Genomic DNA, 20891 nt, shown 5'->3' with positions numbered 1-20891 from the left:
AAGGAACCTGCCTTATGCTACAAATGCTTCTACTGCTAACAATGAACTAAGAAAACAGGAATTCCTTGACTCATCTGTCCTGTGGCTTTGTGGAGAGAAGAGTCCATGCTGAAACAGGTGTATTTGCTGGACTTGTGACCCTGTGGAGGACCTGCACTGGAGTGGTCTGTTCCTGAAGGACTGCACCCTGTGGATAGGACCTTGACTGGAGCAGTGTGTGGAGAACTGGAGCCCATAGGAAGGAATCACGTTGAGAAGTTCACGGAGAACTGTCTCCTGTGGGAGGTGCCTCATGCTGGAGCAGAGGAAGAGTGTGAGGAGGAAGAAGTGCCAGAAGCAATGTGTGATGAACTGACTGGAACCTCCATTCCCCATCCCCCTGTGCCGCTGGTGGAGAGGAGGTAGAGAAACTGGGGATTAAGTTATGCTTGGGAAGAAGGGAGGGTTGGGGGGAAGGTGGGAGTTTTTTCTGATTTGATCGTAATAAATGAAACTAATTTCCCCAAGTCGAGTGTCTTTTGCCCGTGACGGTACTTGGTGAGTGATATCCCTGTCCTTACCTCGACTCATGAGCCTTTTGTTATATTTTCTTTCCCTTGTACAGTTGAGGAGTGGAGTGATAGCATGGCTTTGGCGGGCACCTGGCATGCAGCCAGGGGGTCAAACCACCACATCCTCATGGCAACAAAATAAAATATCCTCCTCGGTGCTGCCCCTAGGTTCTCCTCTTTGAAAAGCATTTACCAGTGTACAGGAAACATTATATGCTACATTTTATTTGCAAAAATGCATACATTCTTAAAGGCTGCACACTTGTGATCTATAAAATGGACAGTGAGAGCATTATTGTGAAGCAACAGCCATTTTGTATTGCAGTGGCTTTCAAAGCATACTTAGATTGAAAATTAACTGTATATTTCCCAAAGGAAAATACAAATACTCTCCACTGCTGCTGTGTCTGACTTTAAAATGGTTTTATCATCCAAGTAAAGCAAATAACAAGATGCAGCAGGGTTTCAGTTCTAGCTTTTAATACTGACCTGTAGATTGAAAAAGAGCTGTCATAATACACAGGCTAGCTTTGAAATTGAGAGAAGATGGCAGGTTACTTTTAAGACAGTTTCTCCTCTCAAATCAGCATTTTGATGAATAACTACAAAGCAGTGGCATTGGTGGTGGCAGCAGTAGCACGCATGCCAGAAGATGCTCTGACCCACACAACACAATTTTTCAAGTATGCAACGTTGAGACCATTGAAAAAAACCCCATGAATGTCTGAATCAGGTTCTCAGACCTGCATATATACCAGTATAGAAAAGCTTGCCTTATTTCCCAAGTCTTTAGAAAAATGTTAATTAAAATAGTTATCTGTGATGCTTGTTTCATTATCAGATCCACTGAGCTGATATTCAGGCCCAGACAAAGACAGTAAGCAGTGTAAGATGACAGATGCAAAACGTCAACTTTGCATAAGTCAGTTCCTGAACAGAGAAGCACAGACTTCTAACCTATCACTTTAAGCATGGATCTTTGGAGACAAGGCAGTGTTAACATAAGGATAGTGCTAGTAAAGGTCATTTAACTGAGATGGAAGGATATCAGGAAACATTTAACAGCATTCTTATCCTATTAGGAGGGACATTCAGACATCATATTGGCATTAAAAGATCTCATGCTTTATTGGTAATAAGTAGAAAGTCTAATGTTTGTAGTGACAGGCATGATATCTTAGCTATGAACTCTCTGGGGTCTCTTTGGGAGGTTTTTAGTTCTGGGGGCGGTATGATCAGTAAAATAACAAGGCTGGAAAGTAAGCAATGGGAGAAAATAATTTGCTGAAGAGGCCAGGTTCTTCTACATGTTACACTTAAAGGTTCCCTCATTGGCTTGGTAATGCGGCGTGGCTATAACAGAAATCACTGCCATTGTGTTTATTTTGGCTTGTAAATCTATCTGTGAGTTGATACTGAGCCAATTACAAAAGAACCTGCCAGTCTTAGAAAGATTAATGAGAAATAATCTAATAGTTTTCCTTTTTTTCTTAATGGTATCTTCTTAACTGAAAATATTAACATATTTTCTCTCTTTCTTACTCTTAGTAATTTATTGACATTTTGAAGATTAGATAAAACCTGAAAAGGATATTTGAGAGAATCTGCTTCCTATGGATACTTTGTTGATATATATATTTATGCATATTTTCCACATACAAGGCCTAAAGAAGGACTAAAAATCTATGGAAGAGCAGAATGCTATCAGTGTACACATCTGGTCCTTTTACTCAGACTGCAGGAGGGTGGCATGGCACTATGTTTTCTTGCTTTTCCTCTCTTTATTTACTGGATTTTAAAGTCAGCCTTATCAGTGTTCACATTCAATAATAATTCTCAAGGTACCTTGTAGCCTTAAATTGGTAAGAACTTTGTGCCACTTGTTCTGTGCCACTGCTTCAGTCAAAAAGGTCAAAGTCTTCCCTCATGTATACAATTATTGTCGAAATGGCTTAATTATTTCCTTGGATTTAGCAGAGAACAATTGTTTTTCAAAGTTCTATTCACTAGTTTTCCAAAATGCTGTTAAAACTTAATTCACTTAAGGGTAAACAGACTAAGCTTTTGTTAGCATTTCTCAGAAACAAATGAAAGAAAAGCTAGGTAGGACCACATACACTGAAGACAAAACTTCAATTCCTCTTCTTGCTCCTGTTTCCCAGTTTAAAACTCTAAACCTAACTTAGTGCAAAAATAGGTGAAACCTATTACTTTGCTTTCCAGCACAAATACTGAAAGTTTCTCTCTGTTCCTTACTCCTACCTTACTAGCTGATGTATTTGCTCATTAAATGGGATTTTAATCTGAAAGCAACGTCAACTATGATTATCATAGTTTTAGGTTAAAAAAATATGTTACTTGATCTGTAATATGCTTTCATTTCACAACTGTTCTCTTTGTTAAAAATTCAGGGACATCTTTCTTGGGTTTAGAAATGTTGACATATGATTAAGTTGTGTCCTTTTAAATAACCTCTGCTCATATACATAACTAACTGCAATTGAGGTAGAATTTGTTAATGGATTTGTATTATGCATTTGATCACTTCCTATTTTTTATCAGTTCTGGCAAGATGAATACCTATGTATCTCTCATTTTTTAACAGTAAGAATTCAACTGAGAGCTTTCAACAGGATATTCAAATAGCAAGCAAGTAAAAAAAAAACGGCTTTGGATGAGCACAACTGATGCGTGAGCAACAGATCCTGCAGGTTCGTTGGATTTCTTTTTTAATTTCATATTTATGAATCTGTGAACTATGCTGTGTGTATAATACCCCTAAATATATCATAACAATGTGTTATTTTTATTTTTGAGTAAAGGTCTTGGAACTGGAAAAATAATGGTCTTATAGAGAAAGAAATATTTGTTTGTTAGCTACAAACAAACAAAACTCCAAACGTAGAGTCTCTGTAGTTACATTAAAACTAGATCTTGATGTTAGCCTCATAGCAGCAAATAGGCATATTTGGGGTTCCCAGCCAACGTAAATCATTCAGTGCCTGGACTTCATCTTTTAGATTTGTGCGTGTACTGTAGCAACATTTGGTAATGTAATGACTAAGATGAACATTAACATAACCTAAACAAGAACAGCCCTGCTCCATTGCATTATTCTACCAAATTGTGCAGAGGAGGAATGATCTGCTCAAGGAATTGGAAAAGTAGACCACTTACTAAAACACTTAAATCAAAACCCAAATCCTGGATTTGTCGATTGAAAAGGTTATGAGGAGATGCCATGCCAAATAAAAACTACATTGAAAGTATGAAAGGCATAAGCAACTGATTGTATATGAAATCTGAGGGTAACTGTACATTTTATATGTTCCACTTAATCCTTCCTTAAATCCTGTATCTAAATAAGAAAATATTAAAGAGGTCATATATATTATCTTACTCACTTTATATGTGTAAGATATCTATCTCATATGTAACACATACTATTAAGACAGAAAAGTATTCTAAAGCAGAAAAAATCCTGCTCAACTGAAAAGTAATTTGACTTTACTATAATTATTTTTTTAATTAAAATCAGTGATATATCAACACTATGAATTAGCTAAATGCATTCATACTGGGGGAGCCTACCCAAAGAAAGTATGAACATAGGATTTTCTTTCTTAAACTCACGTACAGCTGACTGCAAAAAGAAAAAAGAAAGAAAAAGTAATTACATGAGAATATGTACCAAAGCTTTTACAAAGAGTTTTTCTTAATGAATTCTGTTTCCCTTCCCTGTATTTTCCTTTTATCTATCATAAATTTGAATGATAGTTTCTCCTACCCCTTCTATATTTTTGTTTTCTCAATCTGCTTTTCTCCATCCACAGATATTAATGAAAATTTCAGTTTATTTTCCCCATTAGATTTCTGTTATCATCAAGTTCCCATCAAAAAGCATTTATGATTTTTCTGCTTCTGTTCACCTCTGTCCTCCTTTCCACATACTTTTTCTTTAAAGGTGTTTTATCTCTAATATTAATTTTTCTCTAATTTTATTTTCTCTCAATTTTTCCTCAAAATCACATCAAAATGTGATGTGCTGTGGTTCATTCAGTTCCTCAATATTTCTCATCTTCCCAGCCTCTTTAATTCCCTCCCCTTTCTCCTTCTCTGTTCCTCGTTTTCCTTTTACTGCCCTTTTCACCTCTTGATTTTTTTCTCCTTTTCATTTCCTGGATGATTTCTTCTGCAGCTAGGTTCTCTGAATTACTACATACTCTCTCTAATTTTTTTCTTCTTCCAGTATCCCCTCTTGAACGCTACCTCCCCTGCTGCTGCAGAGAGATGCCTTTCTTCTGTCCCTTCCTCTTTGTCAGGAAAGTGTTTTCCTGCCTGTCTTTTGAACTGGGAAGAGGACAGCAGTCCTTAGCCCTCCAAGGAAAGTGATGTGGAGATCCATCAGAGAGCTGGCAGGTATTTTGTCTCTTTTTACTCAAAGTTACAGAATGTTTCACCTGTCACCTTAGCGACAAGTATGGGAAGGATCACACACATTACAGGCCATGCCTGTTCTTTTCTTTTCCTGCAAGCCTTAAATATATGTGTGCCCAGGGTCTTCTTGTCTATAGTTGAGCTCTACCTGAAGACGACTTCACTTCTTGTGTGTACCTTTTGAGATGTTTGCAGCTAAGGTGTTACTTCCCAGGAGGAATCATACAGCCACTACTTTAAAAGGTTGAAACCTCTTGAGGAAGAGGTGAAAGGATTCCATTCCATGGATTGACTTATGGGAAACAAATGGATGTTGGAATGATTACAATTGTTCTTTTCATAAAGACGATATTAAGGAAATTAGTATATAGTGCTGGTTTCCTGACTTCCTATGAAATCTTTGGATTTTATGCAGTTCCATTTCTTATAAGAAAAAAATTTCAGATAACTGCAGGAGCGGGGCCAACATATGTGTAGGACGGGCAGGGTCAACAGAAATAAAATATATCACTAGAGGCTTACAGCAGATGACAGATAACATGTAAAACAGATGTTCAGAACTCAAATTGGAAAGACAGTTGGATATTGAGCTTAATGGTAGCCTTTTCTAAGATGGGTTTTCTGAACTATGGGCTCTGCTGAGGAGAGATGAGATTTAATTACATATATGTACAGTATATCAAGTGTGACAGGAACAAAAATCTGGATACTCTGAACATAGTTGTGTCAGTGTATTCAGAGTGTCCACAACTATACAAATAATCCCAATGAATGTCAATATTGAAGTGCTTGGAGAACATACTTATTAAACATTAGATAGTTAAAATGAAGTATGTAATAATTGCAGTGACTATCCAGTTAATTTAGTTCTGATTGATAAATAAATAAAAAAAAGGCCAAGATAATGCAGAAAGAAAAAAAAAATCATTTGTTCATGTACATGTGAAATGAATAGCAGAAGAGCTGTGTTTTCCCTCCGATCACTCACTCTACCTGTTCCTGACAAGGAAGGACGAGTGAGGAAGTTCTGGATAGATCAGTTGTTAAATATTCAGTGTTTAGTTTCTCTTTTGAAAGAAGCTTTAGGTGCTGTTTATGATTAGATGATGTGAGTACTTGTCATTTACTGCCCAGTAGCAGGATAAAACCTCATAACTATTAGCTTAGCAATTCCATGTTTTATTCAGTGTTCTAAGAGAGGAGATAGAACACACCATTTCCTACTTGATTCCTACCACAGACACTATGTTCCAAAACTAAACCTCAGCATCCCTAGTACGCAGAACACACCAGTTTGCTATGTTACCAGCCTTGATAGGATTTTCCTTTACTAAAAGGGGTAGGTCTTTTGTTTTGGGGGGGTGTGGGGGTGTTGTTTGTTTGTTTGGTTGGTTGTTTTGGTTTTCTTTCCCCCCCCAGCCTGGCCTACCTTTTGTGCTTTTGGCATATCAGTGTGGCGCTGAGCACGTACAGAGCGTGCAGATTTAGGTGGCTTTATTGGAGCACAATACATCTCCAGCCTCCTCAGGTCACAGCTCTGGAAGCAGCATTCATCCACTATTCCCTTGTGGTGTAAGCGTCTACTGCTGGATCCATACCCTGTAGGCTTACCTATTCAAAACACAAATGGAAAGTTTTTATGTTAGAAAGAAAATGCAAAGATCTCAGAAGCAATCACATTAATTTGCATTATTTTAACTGAATCAGCAATGACAGTTTTAGAGGCTGCCTGTGTGCATCTATTCTAAAACCCTGTTCTCAGATACAGCTTCGAAAGATATTCCTGGAAATGGCCAGCTTTGATCTCTGTCTATGGGTGGTTGCTATTTAAACATTTCAGCAAAATTATATCTTCTTACAAAAGTATTATTAAAAGATTTTCTTGAACTATCTTAGCATTAAAAATGGAAAGGGAGGAAGCTGAAATTTGGCATTTAGGAGCCTTGCAAAGAAAATTTGCCCTTTAGCTTTTGGATGAAAACAGATCATTGAACTGACTGAGGCAGCTGGTGTTTAAAGATCTAGATCATGCCTGTGTTGTAGGCAAGTATTTTTTAATGGAAAAGGCAACACTGAGCCACCATGTGAAGTCAGAGTGTGTTCCAAAGGGGAAATAAATACTGTATACCACTGCACAGGCTGTGAGATCTGCAGGCTCAAAAACTAGTGGGAAGCTGGAAGTGAGGTAACGCTGAAATGTAGCAAAAATAGGAAGATGGCTGATGGAACATATAAAACCAAAAGACTTTATATTCTATAGCTTTGCACAACGTAGAGAATGGGACTGAAGTAACATGGTCTTTCCTGTGTTTTGTGTTTGCACTGGGCATCTGTAGAAACTACTTGATTGGCAAATGTTTTGCATTTTTCACTCGGCTCCAGTGAAGGGTAATATTTTCACTCATAGAACTCTTGCACTCTTCTTTTTTTTTTTTTTTCCCTTTTTTCTGTGATTTATGATTCCTTTAGTAACTGTTGATTGCTGTGCTATACTATGCAAAGATTACGGACCCATTATTTCCTGGGCTTGTTTGTGTGCAGCACAGTTTGATATGCAGTTGCTTATTTACTACATCTATTTTTAAATTCTGGTAGAATTTGTTTTCAGACAGTAAAATTCTGAAAAGGTTAAATATTTTGTTTTGACATTTTCAGCATTAAATGTTTCCATTTACAGACTGATCCACATTAGTTAAGAACCAAAAAATATGGAAAAAAGGAAAGAAAATTGCACCAAGAGCCAAAAAGTGAAGTAACTCAATTCAGTCAGCTCTACCAATTCTTTTTCTTCCTTCTCCCCGCTCCCACCCCCACCCCCCTTCAGTTTTATCACTGAGACCAAAAATCTGTTATTCAGTTTGGCAGGAGTTTATGTTTTAAGAAAATTACTCAAGCTAGATAAAGGATAAGGGTATCAAAAAAGATGAAAATTCAGTTTCTCTTTGGGAAATGATTGCCTCTAATGCTTATACAGCAGGCAAATTATAGATTAATATTCATATACTTGTCCCGCGGTTCTCAATTTGAAGATACCGCTGCATTTTGCAATTCTCTATGATTAAAACATGTGTCCACTGATGAAGAACCCTTGAGACCTTAGTACATCCGTAAATGAAAAGACCTCTAGTGGTAAAGTATGTCTAACATTTTAGCCAGCAATAGTCAGCTAACAACTAACTATCCCTATGAGCTTTGTAAACCCAGACGATAGGCTTTTAAATGTCTTTTTTCCAGGAACTATAAATTAAACAAAAAGAAAAACATGCTTACTTAGTATATTGCAATCCACAGAGGGCCTCTATACTGTACATTGCCTGATAAATTATTTGTTTCATAAGACTAAACAGAACAGCAAGCCAGGAGTAGATTACAGTAATATTTTGATTTGTCTGTGTGCGTGTGTGTTGCTTTCTGTGTATCACTGAAAATTATTATAAATATTAAGACACAGTGTTTTGTTTTGGGTTTGTTGTTGTGGTTTTTTTTCCCCAGACTATTTTCACTCACTGAGTTATAATATAAAGTACAAGCTTTTCCCTGGAGATTTTTCTGAAGTCTGTTAAGCAGGTTGTCTTAGCCTCATATATTTAAAATTTAGCAGTCATGATAAAACATGGAGTGTCATTACTGTGCGGGATACCCAGAGCTGTTGCACACTTAGACTTGCTCCTATTATAAAACATGGAAGGATAAATTCTGTTACTAGCTATGCAGGTGTAACTCTTCCTAATAGATACAGCTGAACTGTAGGTACAAAAAGTTGATTAGGTAAGCTTAGCTTTCTTTTCTCAGTCTGCCAACTTCTCATAAGGAAACACACTCTAAAAGCTTCTGTTCCAGAATTTTCCTTTAAATGGTATTTCATATCAGCTAATCGGCATAGAGGTTTGGTTGATTCCCTGGTTATTGCTAATAGTAAAAATAGGGATGGACAGTTCATTAGCTAGTTTCATCTGGCTTATCATGTCCTTTCTACCCAGAAAAGAAGTAACCTAATTAAAAAAAAAAAATATCAATCCAATAGAAGATTTCAGGATCACTAATATTTTTCACTTAAGTATCTTAAAAATGTTAGTTCTTGACTAGATAATATTACCTCTAGGTGACAAAATTTAGAATCAGTAAGATGAAATGTGTTGGCCAGGAAATGCCATGAGTTAACAAGAGAATCTGATAAAAGAAATCTTCCTTCTGTGAGTAGAAAGACTATAAATGTCTAATGACTAATAGTGGCATTTTTATGGGTTTCACTGGTACATGACGGGGTTATAAAAGAAATAAATGAAATGTGAAGTTTGCAAGGTCTCGAAACTTTGATTCTTTGTTGTGATGCTTTGTTGTGATTAAGGCCAACGATGAACTTGTCGGTAGCGGTGATTTTTTGGGGGAAAATCTTTCATCTCCTCTTAACAATTAGTAGTTCTTTCCGATTTGTCTGTGTTAAGTGTGTACTTATACAACGTGGCTTGTATTTTCCCATTTTAAATTACATAATCTGATGTTTTCTTTCCTTAATTATTTTTTACTGAAGATATAAGATAAAACAGTGACATGCAATGGGTTGTATAGCGATCTACCAGTTTATCAGTATCATTTCTTGCACAAAATCTATGAATTTTTGATAAATACAGTCATTTCAACAGGAATACATTTTATTTTTCTTTGATGGTACATAAAGTAGAAGAACTAGAGTCATGTACGCTAACTTAACATCACTCATTTACTTGTGTATAAAGTCTTCCCAATAAATCAAGCAGGAAATTATACAGCGTTTTGTTACCTGGAATTTGTCAGTTCTGAGTTTTATCCTCATCTAGCTACTATTTTGCTGTGTGATTACATGGAAATTATATTATCCTTCAGTGTCTGAATTCAACCATTTATAAAGTTGATAAAATATTTTGAATAACTCACGAAGCATTGCCTGCCTTACATAGTAATCAGTAGCAACATTTTTCCTGCACTGTCATATGTGTAAACAGTTAATACAGATCCTGAATTCTGGAACCTTTCAGGCGAGTATCTCAGTGTATTTCAAAATTATTTTTACTGTAGCTAGACCAAAGACATCTATGACTTGTTTTTCTTTCTGAGGAAATAACAACTTTATGAAGGAGGATATAATATCTTATAGCTCTTTAAAAAAACAGTATGGTACATGTAACAATTTTGGAATGGAATCACTAACACATTAATGATGTGGTCAGCAATGAAACCTGACATTTATTTATAGGCTTAAACATTCATGTATTACATGGCATACTAAATGCTCGTGCTTCATAAAAAGATAACATTATTATTGTGAAGTAAAATGGTTTAATTTTTTTTCTTAAACCCCCCCAACTTTTCCCAAGGTTTTTGAAAGACATAAGCAATCAAGTATACTTAAAATTCATATGAAATAGAATAAAGTGCTGTACAAAGATAGAGCAAATAAATAGAAAAAGTAGGAAAAATTACTCCTCTTCAGTAATCATGATCCTTGACTCTACTTTTGAGAAGTGTCTGATGTTTAAGCTAACTTTAAATCAATAGATTTTAAATTGCTGCTGTCCTTTGACGTGCTGCAGGATACAAAGATGCCATCACAGACAAAGATGAGGTAAATTACAAGGAGATACTACCACTTCTACAGATATTATCAGTATTTGGCCCATCTTCTTCTGGAAGGACTGCAGGATCAGATGGTCCCAGTTCATCAAGTTACCAAAGTGTGCACTTAGATCCAGGCAAATGTTCATGTTCCTACACCCTCTGTTCGAATAAGGCATGTATTCAACAGCACATGCCTGAGTGCTTTCCTACATAGGGATTGATGTAACTAAGCACCTAAGTTAATTTCTAGACCAAAATCCATATTAGTAAACAAATGGCTGGTGGTTCTGCACATTTAATACCAGTGTTCTCTTTCTTTTTTTTTTTTTTTTTATGATATTGCCTTAAAATACTGACAGATCCTGCTGTGTCAGTATACTAGGCACCCATAGAGTTCTTTCTCATCTTTCTGACACAATTTGAGAGCTGCCTTCCAGCTGTTACGAAAAGTTCCATATAGTTACTCAACCTTCAAAGTGCTGCCTGTGGACATATAACAATCCTAGGCATTCCTTTTTGCTGATGTACACTGATTTCCTTGGAGGTTTCTTTCCTTTTTTGTCAGTTGCTAGCTAAAACGAGGTTTCATATCATGTAGGTCAAAGTTTACTTAATAGAATTTTTGGCTCTCAGTTAATCTACTGTACCAAATATGTGAATGTTTATTTCCATGTGCTATATAATATATATAAGCAGATATAAAGTGTAACCACACTGTTCTGAAGTCCCCTGAAAGCAGGCCAAGGTACAGTATTCCAGTAGTTAAACAGCTGGCTTCTGTACTAACAGCACTTCCCTTTAAATAACGCACAGTCAGTGGAGTAATTCAGTAGGGCTTGTTTACACTTGGTTTCTTTGTTCCCCCCTTTCCCTCTAAAATATCTCCCTGGTACTGCCATTGGTTCTGCTTTACTGACGGTTTCAATGTGAGAAGCGTTGGTGTAGGTGGATTATAGAAGTTTCAGTTGCCAAACTAATCAGCATTTTGTGGGGAATTATCATCTACTGCTGTAGCGTTAACATTAGAAATTACGTGAGAAATAGCCAGGAGAAACACAAAGCTAAGGTACCGTTTGCAGGACTCTAGGAAGAACTGGGGTAACGTGTCCTGGTGCTTTTATGTGACTCCCTATATCTGCTGTACATAGTGTCTCTTTTAGCCCCGCAGCAGAACCTGAGAATGCCAGTTAGACTGTAATTCAGAAAAATATCATAAATGTGAAAACAGTGAAATTATTCCTAACCAACCAGTACAGTCAATCTTCAGCTATAAATGCAGCTTTTAATGTGAAAGACTATTGACCAATGAGCATACTATAATCTTGTACTGAGAAGCTCAAAATGTTTCACAAAACATCAGGGTAATAGAATTTGTACAATTCTGAAGCATTGATAGCAGTTTTGGGATATCTCTTTGAGAGATCCTCCAGAGAAGTGTGATGACAAACATTTTCTCTCATTTGCCACTGTGTCCAGTTTGTAGCTTACAGTGTCTGGATGTGTGCAAGCATACTATGAGGTAGTAGGTCAGTCAGACAGACTTTTTCCATGGCCTGAACAAGGTTGAGAGTCTGTGGTGCTATATTACAATGCAGTAACTGAACAAGCACATCCTGTATGCTGGATCCAGACTGGGAGCTGGTGGTTTGAGTGTTTCTGAGTTACACGTACTCTCTGCCTTATGGTGGCACAGAGGACTAGGGATGCTAAGTCTGAGATGCATTTTACTCAGTTTTAGTATGTGAAAATTAGGGGTCTAACTAATGATAGCCAAGTCAACAAGCAGGTGTGTCTGGAGAGTGACTTATTCCTGTTTTGAATGCTTTGCTTAAAATGAAATGAATCTTTGTCCTCTGGAAGAGCCTGTGTTCTTTCATCAACTACAGATAAAGCTACTTGCTCTAGTCTTAGAATATACACACAACTACTTCTAGGTAGTTGGACTCAAAACAGAATGAATTCCAAAGAAAGTGACTTGTCCTAAATCACAAAATATATGTTACCAGTGGAGTACAAAGTACGTTCTCTTTTATTTCCTTTGTAACAATTAAATATAATGACACACATTTTTCTAAAAAGCCTACCAGCCATTCTGATGTTTAATTATGTATATCCATACCTCTTTGACTGTGTCCTGTGTATCAGGCTAGTATTCTTGTCTATTTTTGCATTATAAATGCATGCATATGCAAAATAAGAGGTTGTTGATATCACTTTTAATCTCCTTGTGATCTTAGACAAATGGTTTAATGTTATATTGGTAATACTTCTTGAGGGTACTCTGGAATTTCTAATCTCTATTTGGAAAATTATGAGTCAATGTTCAATCAGCAGAAAATGCCTGTATTTTGATACTTATATGAACTGTTAAAACAAACAAACAAACAAGCAAACAACAAATCTTGTGAACTGTTGTAAAGTCCCTCAACCAGATATACCTCAAGGTTTAAATGTTGCGAAGTAGGCAATCTGATTTTCATGTAAATAAGTTGCATGCATTTTGAAGCTACAATATTTAATTTTTAGCTTCCATTTTCTGTCAATGTTTTGTTAGTGCCAAAGAATAATTATACTTAGACTGATTTTTGTTTGTATTCATCAAAATGAGCATATATTAGCATTTATAAATGCTCAATGAATAGATGCTCTAGCTCTGAAGTCTAATTTAATATGCATGAGAATAGAGGATAAGCTTTATCAGTATGCACAAGTAAAATCTTTATCAAAGCATATGCATTTGTTAATGTTAAGATATTGCACTAGCACTACTAGCTTGTGGAATATTGGATTGCATTAATTACCAAGTCTAAGACAAGAAGATGTTTCCTCATTGCTCTGAAATTCTAGGGAAGATTGGGAAAACGTAGGTATTTGGTACTGATCTATAGGAGAAATCTATGAAGACTTCACAGAGTGTTTTGCCTGAATAATTAAGATATATAAGCTGCACCTTATGAAAAAATGAGAACTCTTTGATGTTTCAAATGGAGAGTAAAATAACTATTTTCCTTCTTAAGAGTCTGTTAGCTGACAAATGTAGATTTATTCCAAAAGGTGTCTTAATTTTTAATTTATATGTCTGTGTTTAGTCTGCCACACAGTTGAAGAAGGTAATTTTTCCCTCTAGAAATATGCTTTCAGAAGCATTTTTTTTCTTCATTGTGTATTTAATGGGAAAAAAAAACAACCCAACAAACCTCTTCCCCTAAACTTATTTCCAAAGTACAGCAGTTGTAACAAATTTCCTCTCACATATAGCTGTGCTGTGTTCTGCCCTTTTTATGAACGGCTGCTTTGGAGGCCGTTACACTAAGCATGTGTGAGAGAGAGACGTTATGCTTCAGACAGTAGCTCCTAAGCCAGTCGCAACGTGTGAAGAGAGAGACCTATAGTTTTGTGAATATCACACTGGGATATGAAACGGAAATTTCAGAGTTTAGAATTCTTTTGAGGAAAAAAAATAGCAGAAAGAGTGGGAAACAATATAATGTATTATTTTACACCAATTCAGTGCTCTAGAGGGTGAAAACCTTGCCAACCTAGCACAATTTACAAGCCTACATCAGATTCCAGGGCTGGAAAGTGCCAGATGCTGCCAAAAAATATATACTTTGGCAAGGGAAATGCTTTGCTGGAAAGAAATTCACTATTGACAAGAACAGCCAGGTTTATCAGGATTTAGGACAAGATAATTAGAAACCTGTAGGTCATTGTTACATTTGAATATTGTCCCCTATAGTGCATCAAGGAGGACAATGGTGATACAGTCATCCATCCATAATAATACATTCTTTCCTCTTCTTGTATATGCTCTCACAGTAGATAATTACTGCTTACACCTCCGAGTGCTGGAAAGATATCAATCAAGATAGGACCTTTCACACCCTTCTTATCCCATAGTCAATGTAAAACTGCCTTTTATTTAGATTACCAAATGAGTAACAATGCAAAACCCCTAAGTAGGTGAAATCCTAGCATTGCTGAAGTCACTGGGAAATCTTTTGGTGCAGTCAGGATTAGGTCCTGATGAATCAGGTGCCAGAAGCTACTTACATATAACCTGATCCAAGGTCTATTAAAATCAATGAAAAGACTTCCATTGCTATTAGTAGGCTTTGCATCAGGCTTATAATGAACCGTCACTTGCTTTTTCTTCCAGCCTTACAGTTCAGTGACTAAATGCTATCTTAGTGGCATCTAGAGAGATTTGCAGGGAATGGATGTGATGTGATTCCTTGAAGGAGATAAGAACAAAAGGATACTGATGCACAATGTGAAGCAGAATGACTGCAATGTGGTTAATGCCACTGTCCACATAACAAGCAGTACATTGCTTTGCAAGGTCTAATCAAGATTTTTATCTCTGTAGATACTCTTTCTCAGTTTTATTTTGAGAAATAAAAGCACATAACAAATAACTAACATAGTATTCTTGTTCCTGCATTTTGGAGTCATCATCTGGTTAGAGGCAGAAAGGCTGAATGGCTGTTGCATTAAGTGACTCAGGTCTAATACCGTGCACACTATCCAGGAGTACACCTATCGACACACATCACAATTTTTATTTCTATTTATACAGCAGTAGCTCTTACAGGAGGGTAAGCAGCTGAGCACAGACCACTGTCATCTTATCTACTATAGAGGCAGACAATTTTAATTCCCTCATTAGAAACAAGTGCGACAATAGAAAAGAAAGTAGGAGGGAGAAAGAATGTGACAGTTAAGGGCCTGGCTGACTTCTCACTTACACTAGTTTTTTATTTGTCTAATGCAATTAACTTCGGTGGATTTACTTGAACGTGCTCTAAGGTCTAGAGCTATAAGCTCTGTTTAGTGAACTCTGATATCATTGCTGAGGGCTTTGTCAGCAAGAAGCATCCCACCTTGCACAATGGTGCAGCAACAGAGGGTAAGGAATAAACAAAAATCATCTTTGTACCTGTGCAGTACTGTCTGAATCGTGTTTAGACTTTCATTATTGAACCTTTCTGTACCAGATGGAATGACATTACTTTAAATACTTAAAAAATCACCTGAAGCACGGCAGGATGACTTAATGCTTCTGATAAAAGTCCAGCAATTAGTTTTCTTATGGCCAATGTTTTAAATGTGAACTATTTTCCGGAAAACTTATTTTTGATTGTCTGCTACTTTTGGCATATTAGGATACTTTTACTTATGAAGACTGACTTACAAGATTCCTGATTAGCAAGGACAAATTAACCACTACATTCAGAAAGAGAATTAAGAAAGAAAGATTAAGAGACACATTCTTTTATCTTCACTGATGTTAAACTGTATTTCATCCTAAATTAAGAGAGCTCTTTGCAGAGAAAGATAGTACTTAATTTGAATAATATTTAAGGAATCTACCTATCAATTATTTGCACAGGAGAAGGCTGTGACGGTGTCAGGAACCGAATCTACATCAACATAAACACCAGGCTAATGCTTTAACTATATACCTGTCTTCCTTTAACCTTATTTTTGAGTCAGTAGGACATGTAAAAATCTGATCTTGAAATGAAACATTTGTTTGAGGTCATGATGCTCTTGTTAAACCTTCTTAATGAGATAAAAGAAAAAAGTGAAACTTTCCAGTGGAGACCATAGTCATGAGGGAGCGAGGATGAAATCATTGGGATGAGAAGGGACAGGGAGTTTTGTCTGAAAACAAAACCAGAACTAAACCTAGCTAAAAAATATACTGTTACACTTGACTCACCTTTCACTCACACCGGTTTTCTACCAGTTTTAGCTCCATTCTTTAGTGATAGGAGCTAGGAGCATCAGTTCTACTGACAGGAACATAAAGAAAAAAAGTCACTGCTGAATCATAAATGAAACTACTCTTGTTCTCCTTGACCTTCCAGTTCAGCCTGTTATTAGTACATGTAGAGGGATTATAAAGGAATGTTGGTATAGTGCAGGGAGAAACTGGTTCCAGTATAACATCTTAAATACCAAAGCTACAGTTTCTGTAGGATCATTGAAAACTAAAGTGCTTATAGGCAGTAAAATCGGTTTATGAAGCAAGTAGGAAGTAATCCTCCTTTTACAGGGCTGTCTTCTCTCCAGTCACAGTTTTTAAAAGGGAATGTAGTTTCTGAGCACATTTTTTTTTACATTCTCACTTGCTAAGTTTCAATGGCCTTTTCAGGGAAGTTCAAAGGTTTTAAAAATTCATTTCCATCTAAAGAGAAGTTTTTCTAAGTAACCAGAATTATTCCTTTCTTTTACTATTTCCTTTCCAACTTGTTTAGACTTGATTAATGATTGAAACCCCCGCATCACTTTAAGCTGTTTTTCAATGGTTTCTCTTATTTGGCAAACTTGCTGTCCTTTTGTTTTCCTAGGTCTGTTTTGTGGATTGTACAGGAATACCACAAACTTTAAAAGGGCTGTGGCAATGCTGAAGTTGATCTAGCTTTTAAATTCCACATGCTCACTGACCTCTTTTGAGTCACAACTTCTTGCATCTACAATCATTTAAGCAAGGGAATCCAATTCAGCAGAAAAGAAGTAGGATGAATAAATATGCTTACAATGTCATAGACTTTTCCATTTATCTTATTGGTGTGCAAATATGTAAGCTTAATGGTGAGTCTGTAAATGTTAGATGTGCTTCAGTCTACAAAACCATTCTTCCCAACTCTGGGCCAGTGTTTTTGCACTTCATGACATCCACTTCATTAGGCTGAGCCTATCCCTGCTCAGGAGCTATGATGGTTATGCAAAAAAAGAAACAAAAAATATTGTGTAACATTGAAAAAAATACTTGTTTTAAGCATACTTGGCCAGTGGAGGGCTTACATGGTATCACACAAAATAAGGAAGCAGAATGAAGTGCATTTCTAAAGATTCTCTTTTATTCCTGTTTTGGTTATTAGAAATCCCAGCCATTTTTAATTCTCAAGCCTTCAACGCCTATCATTAAATTTTATTCCTTTAAATGCTAGTAAATCTCATAGCCTGGAAGACTTCAAAGAAAGCTTTTGATTATCTCAAAACACAGGTTCTCAGTTGTGGATGAAGATATTTCTTCGACATAGGTATCAGTATTAAGGCCTTTTCAAATGTTTTTGTTGTGAGTCTTTAGTTCTGTAGTTGCAACTTACTTAGCTGCATTTGAAATTAATAATCCAGTATTCAAATATGACATTAAGAGTCAAGCTGTACAAAGGAAGATTATGTTAAGGCATACTCTGTTGGTACCCAAAATTTGACTTAATAAGGTCATAAATATTCTCAATAACTATACTTAAGTAGTTAATTGCAGTTAATTTTACAATTAAATCTGACCTTGATACACATAAACAAAATCAAATAGGATAGAAGACAGTATTACCACACAAAAAAACCCCCACGAGAACACCAAAATGCTTGTAATTTTTTCTTTTTTGCTTCTTCTATCTGATTTGATACAACTAAAGGAAGGGGCAAATGTCTAGGGGAGTTTAAATCATTTTCAGATCTTATAGATGTGCAGTTAATAAGTGGGAGTTTTAAAATAACATATTCAAATTAGCTTTGTCATTAGCCACTCAAATATCATTAAAAAGTGGAATAATCTATACAATTTCCTCTGACCCTGACTTCTAAAAGTGCTGTTGCATTATTGTGATAATACTTGCAGCCTCCTGCACTCTTAGTATTTATACTCTTTGAGTGTGGATGTAGATGCCTGAGTACAATATATCTTTCTCCTAGTCCTTCTGTACCAAAACTTTTCAGAGTTTTTTTCCATTGAGAGTGATCTTTGGATAAAATAAAACCATTGCTCTCACTGAACCTTTGGTCAAAATGTATACCAAATGAATTTTTTCTGTGGTTTGGGAAAGTTGGATTATTTTTTTCCCCTTGTTTTGCATTTTACATTCCTCTGAACTTCTCTTTGTTAGCCAGAAAAGGAGGTGCCAAAATAACCCAAGGAGGCTGTGCAGCCTGTCTGAAAGTAAGAATTTCAGTAAAATTAGTGAGAGTGGCTGTTCACATAAGGTTTCCAGCGTCAGGGCCTTAACCAGGATGATACATTAATTTTGCAGAACTCATTTTCTCCATTTGTGAAATTCGGAAAAGTTTCACATCCACATCCAGGATGAATTCTAAATGAAAGTAAAATGAAGTCACTTTCACAATTCTGTTTGTCTAAAATGGGTCTGTGTTTTCTCTTCTTTGCTTCTAAATGATTATCTAAACTGCATCTCTTGCGATTTTGCTTAATTATTTGCAATCTCTCGTCATCTGACAGTTGCTTATGCCTCTCATGCATTGCTTCTTGTCTTCTTCTAACATCACTTCATAACTTTTCTAATGAATTTCCTAAACTCATTCCAGCATTCTAGGTGTTCTTTGTTTATCCCTCTAGCAGTTAGACAGCAGGGTATTAAGTAAGTTGTTATCAATTTAAACTTTATAATTGTTTTGACTTTCCATACAGCATCATAAAACTGCTGTGCAATCAACTGTGATCACTCTAAAGATTAAAACCACAAAAATAAACTATTGCATATGGTTTTCTCTATACAGCTTCAGAACAATATTGATTTTAGACCAGAAAAATTTAACATATATCTCATTTAGAATTAGTGACAATAAAATACGATCAACAGAAACATCATACTTGCTATTTTATTCTAATCTTAGTGACATCAAGCACAAACCAAAAGCTTTGATGCAGGAAACAGCTGCCTGTTATGGACCTGTGTGGGACTGAATCTCTTTCACTTTTTACATGTCTGTCTGTCTCTATTTGCATGACTGTGATCTTTTGCCAACAGCTACTATGCAGGGTCTTAATAGAATACTGCAGGTGCCGTGGAGGCATATACCATCTCTCCAACAGCTTCTTGTGTCTTCAACTGTATATATATTATGTGAATATTACATGAATTACATGTAATTATTTGGATTTTTTTTCTCAATCATACAAGATAGAGAGATGGAGCTGTTGTAATGAAGCCATATCACTACCAGGTAGACCTGAACACTGGAATTTCCTGTATATTATTTATATTATAGAGCAAACTGGCTATGTCTCCAGAAGATTCGAGTGATCAGCACATAATAGGTAAAATTTACCCTAGTACATAAGTTTTACAAAAAGGCTTTCTGTCCTTTAAATGCCTTCTATCAATTGTTCTGAAGCTCACAGTCTACTGAAAAATAAAAATAAATTATTTGACAGAGGTTGCAGTCTATTTCTGCTTAATGCTCATAGTTTTGGATTCCTTTTTTGATTAAGATTGGTTTTATGGCTGGCCACACATTAGCCCTGAAAGACCAGCTGTAAGTATATATACTTTTTTTCCTTCAGAGTTGAGATCCAGGAAGTTTTATAACTGTAGCATCTTCTGGCCAGTGTGTGTTGCTGGAATGCCGGGAGACTGACAGTGGCATTGTAGTCATTGCTTTGCTGCGTTATGTGTGTGCAAAATATGGGTGCTAGGTTCAGTTTCTTTTTTACACTAGAGGGCTCCTTCACACTTGGTTAGCAGTGTGGCAGCACCTACAACTCAGAGCAGTGGGAACATGCTGCATGCGGTGCCAGGGTATGCCTGCACTCTAGGATGTAACAGCCTCACTGTCTTTGCTGCACAGACATTACCTGTGTGTATCGTGATACTGTCACCTACGGGCAGTATCAGAGAGGCCTGTGATAATTTTCACTCCTTCTTACCACAGAATGTGTAAGAAACACTTACAGTAAACACTTAAAGAAAAGAAACACTGCAGAACTGTTTCTGAACAACAAGTTAAGATTCGGTTCCTATTCAGTTTATAGATACACACGAGAATGATAAATGCCGTCATGAAGCCAGCAGGCAAACTGGAAGTCTTACCTTGAACGTTTCCTAAAATTATGGTCACTGGGTAAGATTTTTGGAAGCTATTGAAAATCACATTGACTTGCCTTTCTCCTGTTGGAGTGGCTGACTTAGTTTAATCTCGGAAGTGGGACGAGTATTTTTACAGGTTGAAGAGAATGCTTATGCTAGCTCTGCATGTTGCAGTAGTTTTTCCTGTCAGTATTTGGATCTTGGACTACAGTGGCTCAAATAACAGACAAAACCTAGAAAATGAGAAGAAAGCTTAGCTGTCGGAGGAAGGCACTCCCATGGGATAACTCGTCCTGAACTTGTTTAGACCAGAATTGCAGATAATTTTGACCTTTAAATACAGTTTTAGAATTTGAAAAATAAATTGATAGAGAAGATGTGCAAATCAGGAAGTAAAACGCTTCTCAAGTATCTGTCCTGTGCTCTGTCCTTTGTTCTCTTTTCTGCATCATTAATAGTTTTCTTAATT

The 20891-nt window shown here is 36.4% G+C and overlaps 1 protein-coding gene across 1 annotated transcript in view; it reads right to left on the bottom strand.

The window, feature by feature from the left end:
* Positions 1–20891, bottom strand: part of IGF1 (insulin like growth factor 1) — a 56506-nt gene that overhangs the window by 10154 nt on the left and 25461 nt on the right. The window contains exon 3 of the mRNA XM_056341736.1: positions 6418–6599. Coding sequence (XP_056197711.1) covers positions 6418–6599 — 182 coding nt within the window. The remainder of the gene's footprint in view (positions 1–6417; positions 6600–20891) is intronic.

Source organism: Falco biarmicus, chromosome 5 (genome assembly GCF_023638135.1).
Source record: "Falco biarmicus isolate bFalBia1 chromosome 5, bFalBia1.pri, whole genome shotgun sequence".
Classification (NCBI taxonomy): Eukaryota; Metazoa; Chordata; class Aves; order Falconiformes; family Falconidae; genus Falco; species Falco biarmicus.
Note: the sequence above shows the minus strand (reverse complement) of the source record. Positions and strands in the feature narration are given on the sequence as shown.